At 38.9% G+C, this 14,076-nt stretch overlaps 1 protein-coding gene across 2 annotated transcripts in view; it reads right to left on the bottom strand.

Moving 5' to 3' along the window:
• ATG7 (autophagy related 7) overlaps positions 1–14,076 on the bottom strand; it is a 244,424-nt gene that overhangs the window by 113,053 nt on the left and 117,295 nt on the right. For both annotated transcript variants that reach the window (XM_082664489.1, XM_082664490.1), the window contains one exon: positions 6,021–6,143. In XM_082664489.1, the coding sequence (XP_082520615.1) occupies positions 6,021–6,143 (123 nt within the window). The remainder of the gene's footprint in view (positions 1–6,020; positions 6,144–14,076) is intronic.

Here is a 14,076-nt window from a genome sequence, read left to right as displayed (position 1 = left end):
ATATCACATGACTATAATGTTTTTCATATGACTTTCCTGCTAGGAGAGAAATGGGCATTTTATCTTCTAGAATTCTGAATTCTGTAGTGGATGAGTCAAAATCTGAGTTTTAATTAAAAAATCAACCCATCGGCCCAGCCCTGTTCATTTCTAGTCTGTTTATGACCTTACATCCTATGTTATAGCTGGTGTGCTAAACTTACTTTATAAATGATCATTCATTAATCCCCAATTATGCAGAAAGCAACTTCTGCTTAGCAAAAATGCAATTCTTTTGAAAGAATGCTGTAACTGCAATCCTAAAAACATAACTGTATGATACAGCATCAGTCAAGGGGAGAAAACATAGCCTAAAATTAATCTTGGAATCATGAAACTTGCAAACTTTCAAGAATGAGAATGAAATATTTCAGGAAAGTTGGGTCATGGAATTTTGGAATTTGAGTATCTCAAGGATATACCAATATAGCTTGTTTCATTAACTCTTATAATCAGTGTTTTCTCTCTAGTTAGATAGAATTTGAAAATTATTTGGCGTTTCCCACAGCACTATGTTGAACTCACAGCTGGAACTAAATCAGTACATGTGAACTGATACTTGATGAAAAATAACCCTAAGAAGATAAGTCACAGCACATTTTATGAAAAGATGGCTAAGTCATTCACATGTTTGGTTTAGACTAAGCCTTTCTTCAACAAATTCAGCAATTTAAACAGTATTTGGTGAGCACTTCAACAGCTTTGTGACTTGGATATCTTGTGTTTCATCAACTTTAAGGCCATTCCCGTTGGTTCCAACTGGGATAAACAGCCATCTAGGAGCCATATGGACTTGGGGTCAATCTCCAAATATCCAAACCCATTCTCAGTAAGGGTCTTGAAAGGAAAGGTCAGAACTCCATGCAAAATTCCGTACTCAGCCAGCAACATTTTAAGAGCGTGAAAAGCTGAGTGGGGCCTTTTAATACCTCATGGGCAGATGCACCTACAATTTGGCAGCTAGACGGGCTACAAAGAACACGAATCTCTGTCCAATACCCTTTCCTTATGAAATGTTAGCATTACCAAAAACATTTCTGACGTGGGTATTTAAAATTTTTTAATCTACAGCTTGAAATAAAATTAACATACCACACACATTTCTAAGTTTTCTTGCATCCTAGCTCTACAGCTTCGCCTCATTGTGCTAAATGAAACAGAATAATTTTATCTGCGAAATCAATCTACCAGTTCTGTTCTTTTTCTCCAAACTCTATCTCCATCCTATCTCTAATACCATCTAGTCATTTTCACTCATTTATTCCACTACCTCAAAATATCATACCCCCAGACAAAGTTACCTTTGTGAGTCTGGCGCCCCCTCCACCCCACTGCCAGTCCCCACACTGCACCTTGCTCCTCGACCCCTCCTCCAACAGAAACCAACCTGGCAGTTTGTTTGTTAATCTCAACAGCACTATCATTAAACTAGTAACCTGGACTAAAATAATGGCAATCATTTTTGTATACTTGATGATGGAAGGGAGATGGGTGCAAAAAACTGGGTTGCACTGGTCAATCTCACTAAATCTGGATGATTCTGTCTTGAATATCTCTCTCAATCCATTCTCTCTGTGCCCCTTTCTATGAAAATAAAGGGATTTGTAGTCTCTAGCGGGATCAGCTTTGTATTCATCCTTCATAAAGGGGATATATTTAGGGAGACAGACCACAGGTATTAAGGGATAGGAGAAAGTTTAATAGCATCAAAACATTTTTCTTCTTTAAATTGAGAAGAATTACCTTGCTACAATATGGATGAACCTAGAAAACATCATGCTAAGTTACAGACATCAGACACAAAGGCCATGCATTGTTTGGTTTCATTTATGTGACATGTCCAGAATAGGCAAATCCCGCGAGACAGCAGGGAGATGAGCAGTTATCAGGACTGCAAGGAGCAGGTGGGAACAAGGAGTGACGGCTCAATGGGTACGGAGCTCCTTTTCGTGGGCATGAGAAGGTACTAAACTTAGGAATAACAGCAGCCTAACAACTCTGTGAATGCACTAAAAACCACCAGATTATATACTCTTAAAGGGTAAATTTCATGGTATGTGAGTTATAGGTCAATAAAACTGTTACTAAAAAGTATATTATCTGATTTCAGGTAACTCCAACTAAATGCTCACAATCTGAGTGACACACCGAAGACTCCTGGCCTCTGGGTCCTTTATCCCTAGGATGCCCTGGCCCTCCCTTCCTGTCCGACTCCTTCCGTACACTTTCCCTGCCCAAATCCAACTCTTATTTTTAGAGAGCGCCTACTCATCCTTTAAAACTAAATGGAATATTTGGTCCCTGGGAAGTTCTCCTTGACATCCCTGCTCCCCCAGGGAGTAACTTCCTCTGCTCCCTCAGCACCTAATATATAAATGACTACAACATTTCTGATGATACTAGAGTTCACTATTTACGTCTCTGCTTTGCACACTAGACTGTGAACTCATTTCATTAACTTCTGTATTCAGTCACTAGCATAGTGCCTTGCTACCAAGTTTTCAAAAGATGTTCAGTAAAGGTTTTTTTAAGCTAGTATTTGTACAAATACATATTTTGTAAACAATGTATCACATGATACTGTCACATATCTTTTGATATTCCAGTGCTGATGGGTGAAAACAGCCCAAGATGAGAATTAATTGGGCGTTCCTGATTGCACTGCTAAAATAAGTAAGTTGGGACCTTTCTATATGGGACACAGAAGTTTGTATTTTTATTACTGAACATCTGTAAATGCACTGGGAATCAAGTACGCAAATCAAAACACTAGCTTTACACAGTGTATATGTGTATATTTTTTGATATTAATACTTATTTATTTACACACACATTTTTCACAGTAAAGTAAAAAAATATAGGCAAGACAATGATTTTTGTTGCTCTGAGGTCTGCTGGTGAGAATTATCTTTTTAAAACACAGTCCTATTTAGAGCTTTTTAAGAAAAAGAATAATCCTTTCCTAAGACAGGAGTTGCAAATTCCAATACCAATAAGGGTCATCAACTGAAGAACCTTTTTTTTTTTTTTTTAACATCTTTATTGGAGTATAATTGCTTCACAATGATGTGTTAGTGTCTGCTGTATAACAAAGTGAATCAGCTATACGTATACATATATCCCCATATCTCCTCCCTCCTGCATCTCCCTCCCACCCGCCCTATCCCACCCCTCTAGGTGGTCACAAGCTGACCTCTCTGTGCTATGCGGCCACTTCCCACTAGCTATCTATTTTACGTTTGGTAGTGTATAGATGTCCATGCCACTCCTCACTTTGTCCCAGCTTACCCTTCCCCCTCCCCGTGTCCTTTAGGTCTGCGTCTTTATTCCGGTCCTGCCCCTAGGTTCTTCATAACCTTTTTTTATTTTTCTAATTCCTTATATATGTGTTAGCATACGGTATTTCTTTTTCTCTTTCTGACTTACCTCACTCTGTATGACAGACTCTAGGTCCATCCACCTCACTACAAATAACTCAATTTCATTTCTTTTTATGGCTGAGTAATATTCCATTGTATATATGTGCCACATCTTCTTTATCCATTCATCTGTCGATGGACACTTAGGTTGCTACCGTGTCCTGGCTATTGTAAATAGAGCTGCAGTGAACACTGTGGTACATGACTCTTTTTGAATTATGGTTTTCTCAGGGTATATGCCCAGTAGTGGGATTGTTGGGTTGTATGGTAGTTCTATTTTTAGTTTTTTAAGGAACCTCCATACTGTGAAGAACATCTTCTAAACAGAGCATCCTCACCTAAAGAATACCTTTGGGCAAGAAACTAACAGCAGTGTGTGTCTCCAGGAAGAGAACTGGGTGTTAAGGGACAGGTGCAGAAGGAAGGTTTCCTTTCCACACAGAATATTTTTATGCCTTTAAAAATTTGTATCAAGTGCATTATTTATCTATAAAATTTTCTTCTTGGCTCCAGCTAACATCACTATTAAGGAATGCAGGCCTGGGGTTGCCAGATCTGATTTTTCAAAGAAGCTGGAAATGGGAATGTTCATATTTTTAGGTAAAACTCATTATTTTTAAATGTTGGCTTTATTCAGAATTTAACACATAGGGTAGGCCAAACAAAACACACCTGTAAGCCATATCTGGCTCATAGGCCAACCAGTTTACCACCTCTAATCTAAAATTTGATGTGTAACTTATGATTCCAAAACTATAAATGTAATTTAATAGAGGAAAACTTCAAGAAGAAAGATAAGACTTGTGGATGAAATCATACCCCCTTCCGCCCTACCACCTAGCTGCTATTGCTCTCAAACTTCCCCTTCTCCTTCTGGGCCTTTGAAAAGATTATGAATGTTTGACCAACCAAAACGCAAAACAAGCCAGGTTTAATGAAGGAATCGGCCCATTATCCGAGCATCTGCTCTGTTTTTAAAGAGTGAAACATGGGATCAATTTCAAGTTGCAATTCTTCCAGGCAGTTAAAGAGAAGTATGTGAATTATTTCTAGCTGGGTGGAAAAATTCCCCCAGCCAACTAGTCAACTGACTGCGTGGTTGAAAAGACCCGTAAGTTATTTTTCCCTTGCCATCAGTGCTGCTCAAAAGAAAAAATGGCAGCCATGATCAACATAATACTCTGAACCATGTCTGGGAAGCCAATCACAGCTCTGAGAAACATCTCAACATCTCTTAAAGTCCTGTAGAGATGCCATTCATCTCCTGAAAATGAAGCTAAGATACCCTATGTGGGTCTAACTATTGGTCATAAGTGGAAGATTGCATCTGCTGAATGCCCAGAGGACACCAAATCAAGTCAAAGAAGAATCAGTTTCAGCTCTAAGTCTAGCACTAGAAGAGCATTACCATGATTTTCTGGGGTGGCTGCTGAAACCTTCACAAGATTTCCTTCTGCTATTTCTACATCGTTTTCCTATACTCAGGGCTAGTTCCAGTCTTCCAAACACCAGCCTTTTCACCACCAGCTACTGCAGTATTGGGTTTGACCATCACTCACTGACCACTGGGGCTTCCCCCAATGTTGAGCATACAAAACCCCAGACAGAAATCAATCAACTATGTTACTCAACATCTGTTACTCAACAGAGGAACTATCTTACTCTCAACATCAGTTACTATGGGACTGATGGTAACTTTGCAAGTATTCCACTCCCATAGGATACAGGCACTCCAGGTTTTCCTTATGCAGCTTGCGGAAACGCTATGACAGGCCACATTTTTCCTAAGAGCTTCTTTACCTAGGCTACTGGGTGGGGGTGGGGTGGGGTGGGGGTTGGAGGTGGGTAGGGAATGGCGGGGGCAGATGTTGGTTTAATCTCATTTAATCTCATTCATCCATTTTGAGGAACTGTCTGTTTGGCCAAGTGACCCAGCAGTGCCACACATACACAGCATACCCTTTTCTAAGTACAGTGAGCATTTGGAAAAGCAAAATGATAATCTAGTTTGTAATCCCAGTCTTAAAACACACACACACACACACACACACACACGCACACTGGTAGCAACCCAGGAAATTACGATTTGCAAAATATTCTAAATGACAAGCAAAACAAAACTCTCTTAGGTTGTAACTGAGGAAGCCATTTCGTGGTGAGGTTCAGTGGCCTACAAAGATGGGTTCAGCTGTGAAATAAAAGACATGGCCAGAGTCCAATGTCTTCCCTGACTTGCATTTTGATGTATGGACACCACAGCCAACCCTCCAAGGGCCACAGGCATGCTGTTCTTCAGTAAGGACCAGAGGTGCTTGGAAATCAATAACCTGTACTTCCTTTATCAGCAATTTTGTGCATTTGGAACCTACCACACAATACCTGCACACTGCGTCATCCAGCAACTGCAGAAGGTTCATTTTCTGATAAGTAGCAGACTTATTTAGCGATTTTGTCCTAAGGAAAAACTGTAATGAACTGCTTCCTTCCTTTTCCATAAATCCAATTATCAAACAGGTTTGAAACACATCAGCCTTCTGAACAAAATGCTTGTTTTAGTCTTACCTCAGCAGCCTGGGTCTCCTGATGCAGCAACGTAAGACCAGTCAAATCCTCTAAGAAGGAATGTGAAGAATTAAACACCTTCACCAGGAAATTAAATCCTTCTCGTTCATACTGATCAAGAACCTGTAAGATATTTATACATATAGATGTATTTAAGGGGGCTGTAGGCTTTAAATGCATATTAAGAGAGTTTCACTTCTAATAATCACTTGTCAAAAATGGAATTAAAACTAGAATTAAAAATTAAATATGGGAAAAATCAATATGGTAGGCAAACAACTGTGAGGGCTTAGGATTTATTATTTTCTCTTTCTTAGAAAGAATGACAACATCATCTTCCAATTTAGATGATGGTATTTCTCCAACAAAGTAAGTTACATGCAAATTCACTGAAACTTCTAGAAGAGTTGAGGTTGCTGATTCTAAAGTTCACTTTTTAGGAGAAAAATAATAGTCAAGAGAAGAGCCAAGAAAAAAATTTTTTAAGGATAAAGGGAAATGGTGGGGACAAAAGGGTGGGAAATGTGGCCTACCTGCTAGTAAAATGTATTAAAAAATTTTTTTTAATGTAAAAATGAATTTCACCAGGCATATCACAAAAGAAGTTGCCCAAATAGTCAATAAACATATGAAAAGTTGCTCAACATTACAAGTTATCAGGAAAATGACAACTAAAACCACAATGAACTACTAATTCATACCTACCAGAATGGCTAAAATGAAAAAGACAGAAAATACCAAGTACTGACAAGGAGGTGGCAACCAGTATTCTCATCAGAAGGCAAAATGAGATAACTGCTTTAGAGGTTTAACATGTATATGCCCTGTGATCATGAAATTCTACTCCTAGATATATACATCCAACAAAAAATATGTACATATGTGCATCAAAAGACCTGAACAAAAGTATCCATAGAAGCACTATTCATGATAGCCTCAAACTAGAAACTACACAAGTGTCCATCAACAGTAGAATGAATTAACAAACTGTGGTTTATTCATACAATGGAATATCACACAGAAATAAACAGACAACTACACGCAACAATATACATAATTCTCACAAACATAATGTGCTACAGGATTACAATTACATAAAGTTTTTTTTTTTAAATGAACCTGTGGTGTAAAAGTCAGGAGAGCGGTTATCCATTGAAGGACTGTAATTGGAATTGGGCACAGGAGAGGTCCTGAGATGTTGGTAATATTTGTTCTTTTATCTGGGTTCTGGTTACAAAGGTATACTTTGTGAAAAACTATCAAGGATGTTTTCATATACATGTTGTCCTTCAACAAAAAGATCAAAAGATAGGAGACCACTAGTCTTCTGAGAACAATATAAGAACATATGACTACCTAAAAGCAAACCACACACACACGCAAAAAATGACTATCACGTTTAGGAATTCAACAATCATAAGAACTGTGAACTGCAAAAAGCAAACACTGAACCATTATGCCTTGGAAATTCTCTCAAAACTCAATAAATAAAGAGATGAAAGTTTCAAAAAGACAGCAGACATTGAAGATAAATCTAAGAAATCAACACATGAACAGAAAGGTTGGAGAAGCAATGACACACGATATAGAAAAAAGAATTAGAAAATTTTTTTCTCCATTCAGAAATAAAAATGTATAAGCCCTTCAATCCAGCAATTCCACTTCAAAGACTTTTCAAAGACTTTTTGTTGTTGTTGAGGGTTGGGGAATTGTGATTCCCTTTTTTCCAATATTCTTCAATATTCAATTATCTTTTAGTTTACATAGTAGACATTTTAAAGGAAACCTGATGATGAGAATGTTGACTCTTAAGCAGCATGCCCACACCATTCCTGCTTTTACCCTGCCTACATGGGCACAAAGACTGATGTGTAAGGACACTCACTGCAACACCGTTTGCAGCAACAAAAGATTAAGAATAACTACCCTTTTAAAGGGGACTAATTAACTAAATTGTGGTATATTTACAATCAAGGACATAATCAGGATCCATTAAAAGAATGAGGCAGTTCTATTTTTAGTTTTTTAAGGAACCTCCATACTGTTCTCCATAGTGGCTGTATCAATTTACATTCCCACCAACAGTGCAGGAGGGTTCCCTTTTCACCACACCCTTTCCAGCATTTACTGTTTCTAGATTTTTTGATGATGGCCATTCTGACTGGTGTGAGGTGATACCTCATTGTAGTGCTAACACATATATATGGAATCTAAAAAAAAAAAAAAATTGTACTGATGAACCTAGTGGCAGGGCAGGAATAAAGACGTAGACGTACAGAATGGACTTGAGGACACAGTGGGGGGAGCAGGAAGCTGGGGCGAAGTGAGAGCAGCATCGACATATATACACTACCGAATGTAAAATAGTTAGCTAGCGGGAAGCAGCAGCATAGCACAAGCAGATCAGCTAGGTGCTTTGTGATGACCTAGAGAGGTGGGATAGGGAGGGTGGGAGGGAGATCCAAGAGGGAGGAGATACGGGGATACATGTATGCATATGGCTGATTCACCTTCTGTGCAACAGAAACACAGTATTGTGAAGTAATTATAATCCAATAAAGATTAAAAAAAAAAAAGGAGGAGGTGGTTCTATAGTACTAACATAAACTGATTTCCAAGACAGAGATATATTAAAAAGCAATGTCCAGACCATGGGTCTAGTATTAATATTTTTAAAATAAAGGTGGAGAAGGAGAGAGGAAGAAAGGGAAATGCACATACGCATAGGCTTGTTTTTGCATATAATATCTCTGGAAGAATACACACACACACACACACACACACACACACACACACACACACACACACACCCCTGACATCAAGTAGTTGCCTCTGTACATTCTTCTATACTACATGAATTTTTAAAACCATGTGCACATATTACTTCGTCAAGTAATATTAAAATCTCAACTTAGTTTTTATTTTTTTCTTCAGTGCTGGAGAAAGTTCTCAGAAGAAGAGGAAGAACTCTAAAGTCCTAATGAAGAAGTTGGAGCTAGAGGGGTGGCTCTGCCCCGGGCACAGAAGTGTGTAGGTAGGGACCAGCAAAGCAGTTGAAATGTTAAGTTAGGAGAGAAGGGAACTGGGGGCCGAGGAACTCTATGGTCTGAACAGCAGGCAGCAAGGTCATCTGCTGCCAGAAAAGGGGATGGGGTGGGACATGGAGCTTGAGGGGGGTGATGACAGTCTGGGGCAGCTGGGTGGGGAGTGTGAGAAGGGCAGCTGATCAGCAGCGCATGAAGAGTGCTAGCAATCTAAAGCCCCTGCTCAGGACAGAAGATATAAGTTTGGGGAGAAAGGTAGTTAAGGACCCATCTAATAAGCTTGAGGACTGGCCAGAAAGGGCCAAAGAATTTGAGGGGCTAGTGAGCAGCGATGAAGGGACCTGAGGCTGGTGAGGAAAGACCTGCAGGCTGTAGGGACAGAGAGCCGGAATGTGGAGAGCTGGAGAGGCAGGGGATGGCTGTTGCCCCAAGGCATTAACGAAGTACAGTCTTTGGCTGATTAGCCACAGTAAATTAATTTGACAATCCAATGCCTGGATAAAAAGGCACTTAATAATTGAATGCCTCAGTAATTATGGGAGTCCTTACAAACCAGAATGTTATCTCAGGAAAAATGTGCATAGAAAGTAAGTGATCTTTTTTGAAATGCTAAATGCTGTGTGTTTAGTGAACTCACTTTTTTTTTTAAGAGGCATGATATTAATATTGCTGTTTTTATTTTTTCAATTTATTTTTTAATTGACATATAGTTCATTTATGATGTTGTGTTAGTTTCAGGTATTCAGCAAAGTGATTCAGATATATATATATTCTTTTAGCTTTTTTTTTTTTTTTTTTGGTGGGCCTCTCACTGTTGTGGCCTCTCCCGTTGCGGAGCACAGGCTCTGGACGCGCAGGCTCAGCGGCCATGGCTCACGGGCCCAGCCGCTCCGCGGCATGTGGGATCATCCCGGAGCGGGGCACGAACCCATGTCCCCTGCATCGGCAGGCGGACTCTCAACCACTGGCCACCAGGGAAGCCCTATATATTCTTTTTAGATTCTTTCCCCATACAGGTTATTACAGAATACTGAGTATAATTCCCTGTGCTATAGAGTTGGTCCGTGTTGGTTATCTATTTTATATACAGTAGTATGTATATGTTGATGTCAAACTCCTAATTTATCCCTCCTCTCTTTTCCCCCTTGGTAACTATATGTTAGTTTTCTCTGCCTGTGGGTCTATTTCCATTTTGTAAGTAAGTTCATTTGTATTTTTTTTTTAGATCCCACAAAAGTGATATCATATGGTATCTGTCTTTCTCTTTCTGTCTTAATTCACTTAGTATGGTAATCTCTAGGTCCATCCAGTGATCACTTATTCCTGGGTGAACTACTAAACTAATTAAACAGCTACTTTGTGCTAGGTTTCCATTAAGGTTAAAAGAAAAAAAAAAAGAAGACATGGCAGTGAAAAACGGGCAAAAACTTTGAAAAAGAAATTTGGAGTAACTCCAGAGATGGCACTTTGTCAGACCTTACTTATTCTCAGATTTCAAGCCTACGTTTCCACACCTAACTGTGTAGTGCTACAAACCTGGACAGTGAAAAAACTAGCAGCAAGGGCAGAATGAGTGAAGGCCTCCCCCATAATCAGGATGTACAGCAAGTTTAAGGGTGAAGCATTATTAATAGCTCTGGCTTGAAAAATATGTGGAAAAATTTAATCCCTTAGGGGCATATTTAATCATGCAAGAGTTTTCCAGTATTCCCTTTATGTGCAGGAAAGTTAATCTGTGTTACAAGTACAAGCAGCTTATAAAACGTAGGAGGAGTTTTTTTTCCTCTACACACATCTTAACCTTCTTAAAGGGGAAAAATGTGTTTTAAATTACCAAAAATAAAAGATACTATCACAATGAATTTGAGCACTGCAACAACCTGTCATAAAACATAAAACATAGAACACCTCTTAAGTAAATTATATAATATGTGGTCTTGTACACATTACATTTTGGAAAGCTGTAAGTATTCTAAAGGTACTTTGCTAAGTAGAGAAATAATAATGACTCTTTCAGTATAAAGATACAGATCCTTTCCTAACGGACACAATTTTCCTTACTTAACTATTCTGTAAGGCTATCTTTATTCATGATGTATATGAGCACATACCCCTGGACAAAGATGGTAGAATCTCTTCTTAAAACATGATTTTAGGAATATCACTTCTCTGGCTGAGACTCTTTGGTGGCTACTAGATCAAAACTATACTGTCCAGCTAGGTATTTAAGTCCCTCCAGAATCCTCCAATTGTTGGACGGCTCTCTGTGGAATGCCTTTCATAGAGTCTAAGATCTCCTGACTACACCATGCAATGACTTTCAGTTCATGAGAAGCAGAATGGATTCACAGTTTGCAACTCTTGTCTGTTATTCTTAAACAAGGACAAGAGGAACTGTGTGCCCTACCTAAAAAAATAGCTAATATATTTTCAAAAGGGGATGGGAACACGCAGTGTCTGCAAAACTCTTATTTAAAGTCTTTGTTGTTTAGAAATTGTACTTATTTGCTCTTGATGATTTAAAAATATACATGGGTCATGATTTCTAAAAAAAAAACTTAGGAAAAGCTTGCCCAATATCCCAGATAGGGTAATAAAAGAGTATGGCTAGAAGCCACCAGGACCCTTAGTTCCCATCCTATGAGAATCCATGACAGAAGAGTCAAAACACTCCCTGCTGAGGGACAGTCACCCAGTCGTCTGCAGAGACTTTACTTCAAGTTGAGGGCAAAATTCTCTGTTTTCCAGTACTTTTGCTGAGGGAGCCATGCCAGGGTAGAGAAGCCCCCACTTTGGATAATGAGCTGGAAGCACGGCTTGTAACACCAGGAAGCCCCTTGATCAGTTTCTGTCTCTTGGTGCCCTGGGATTTCTCTCATCATCATAAAAAAGAATCAAAGAAGAGGAAAAAAGCCCTGATTTCAGCAGCCCTTACAACATGACTGTTCCACCTTCACTACTCCCAGCTCCTTCCTGGGACCATCACCTTGGAAAAGCTTCAGCTCCCTTCCCATTACCTCTTGGTGCTGGCCTACCTAGAACAATCTCTTGTCTTTCCTATCAAATGAGGTCTTGCACTTCAAAGTTCAGCTCAAGTATCAACTGCAAGAAGTCTTCCTTGATTAATTCCACTCCCGGTGATCATTTTTCCCTTTTGTCTTCTCTGACCCCACTACTCTCCAGGGCACACTGAGTTGCCAAAGGGATTGAAAGAAATACTCTGCCTCACTGTCCCTGGTAGTCAGCAGTCGATGGCATTTTCAAATATCAACCGGATGTTCAGTAACTTTGTTCCTATGTCTATATACGTCAGTGATATAAAGCAGATAATGGATGAGAAAACGGCTTCATATGGAAACACGTAGCTATCATCCTAACTAAATCAGCTGCTGTTAACTTACTCTATTTAGACACAGGTAGGACTTATAAGGTCAAACTTTAAAAAAGGAGGGCAGCTCTGAGTTCAAGATATTTAATAGCAGGGGCAATACAGGGTTGGAGTGGGAGGTACAAAGTATTGGGTGTAAGACAGGTTACAAGGATGTATTGTACAACACAGGGAATATAGCCAATATTTTGCAATAACTGTAAATGGAATGTAACCTTTAAGAATTGTATAAAAATTTTTAAAAAGTGAGTCTGAAAAGATACGAGATTTTTAAGATTAGTTCTTCTTTCCTGTAAATTGATCTAATTTCATAATATAAATAAAAACACAAGCAAAGTTAAAGAAACATGTAATAGCATGTCAAAATTATAGCATTAATCAGGATAATTATTGGCATGTCAAAAATATAAAACAGATAAGTCTCTTGTCCTTTCCCTAAAGTCACTGTATAGTGTACCTTTTTCTTAGGCATCCAAATGTAAAATGGGCACAATGGTAATTTAAAGGATACAGGAGATTTTAAATCAAAACACTGAATAGCTTTCAAATTGAGATAATTGACAATGGTATGAAAGTTCCAACACTTTAGTATTTTAACTAAACTTCTTATGGTGCAACATACAACTGTACTAAAAAAAAAGCCAAATAATATTACATCTTGGTATCTTCATGTACCAAAATCACAAATTTACTGAGGCCAACTGAGTAGAAGGAAAGAACTGAAAACTGGGAGTCAAAATGCAATGGACAGTAATTTGGCAACACTGGGCAAAACACTTCATCTTTCTGAGTCTGCTCATTTCTACAATGGGGATCCAACTCCATACCTATCTCCCCACTTAGATTAAAAAAAGATTATGACTTGAATCACTGACAAAGAATGGTTTACAAAGAGCAACAGAAATGCTATTCATTTATTACCTTTTTTTGCATTTATTACTCAGAATACAATTATTATCACTAAATAGGGCTTGATAAGTACAGAAAAGATGACACAAAGTGATGTCAGTGAAAATAGTGGAATAAGGACCTCTGGAAATGCTCTCTTCCATAAAAGAAAAGAGAATACTAACAAAATCTGAGGAGAAATTAAGAAAAGCAGCTGATTCACAGTAAAAACAATGAGGTTTGTGGTATTTTAACTTGCCCCATTTCTGTCCCTTTTCCCCTTCTAGCTTGACTGTAGCCTTGAAAACCAACACACTACCACACTGAAAACAAGCCTGGCAGCCACTGGAGGAGGCAATTTGGAGCTCTGAAGGAGCTCTGACCCCATATTCACAAAACTGTCACTTGTTTGGAAGGAAGACCCTACTTGCTTGTTGTCTTTATTCAACCAAACTCAGAACTCACCCTGTGTGAAAGCCTTTTTCCTGGGACCAGTTGTTGAAAAGTATCAGGAGCAACTGTTTAACACTGTGATCTCCTGAGATGTTAAATAACAGTTGAAGCAACAAAAAGCTGACTAAAAAGCTTAAAAGGAAAATCTGGGGGAATTCCATAATCTTAGGAATCTAGAAGACTATGCACAGGCACAGAGCTAGGTGCATGCCCAAAGTCATGCACATGCTCAGGAAAGATCTGAGAAGGCCTTAAGCTCTCACCTCTAGCTGATCGCGAGGAT

The sequence above is a fragment of the Grampus griseus genome (assembly GCF_964374135.1).
Source record: "Grampus griseus genome assembly, chromosome: 10".
NCBI lineage: Eukaryota > Metazoa > Chordata > Mammalia > Artiodactyla > Delphinidae > Grampus > Grampus griseus.
Note: the sequence above shows the minus strand (reverse complement) of the source record. Positions and strands in the feature narration are given on the sequence as shown.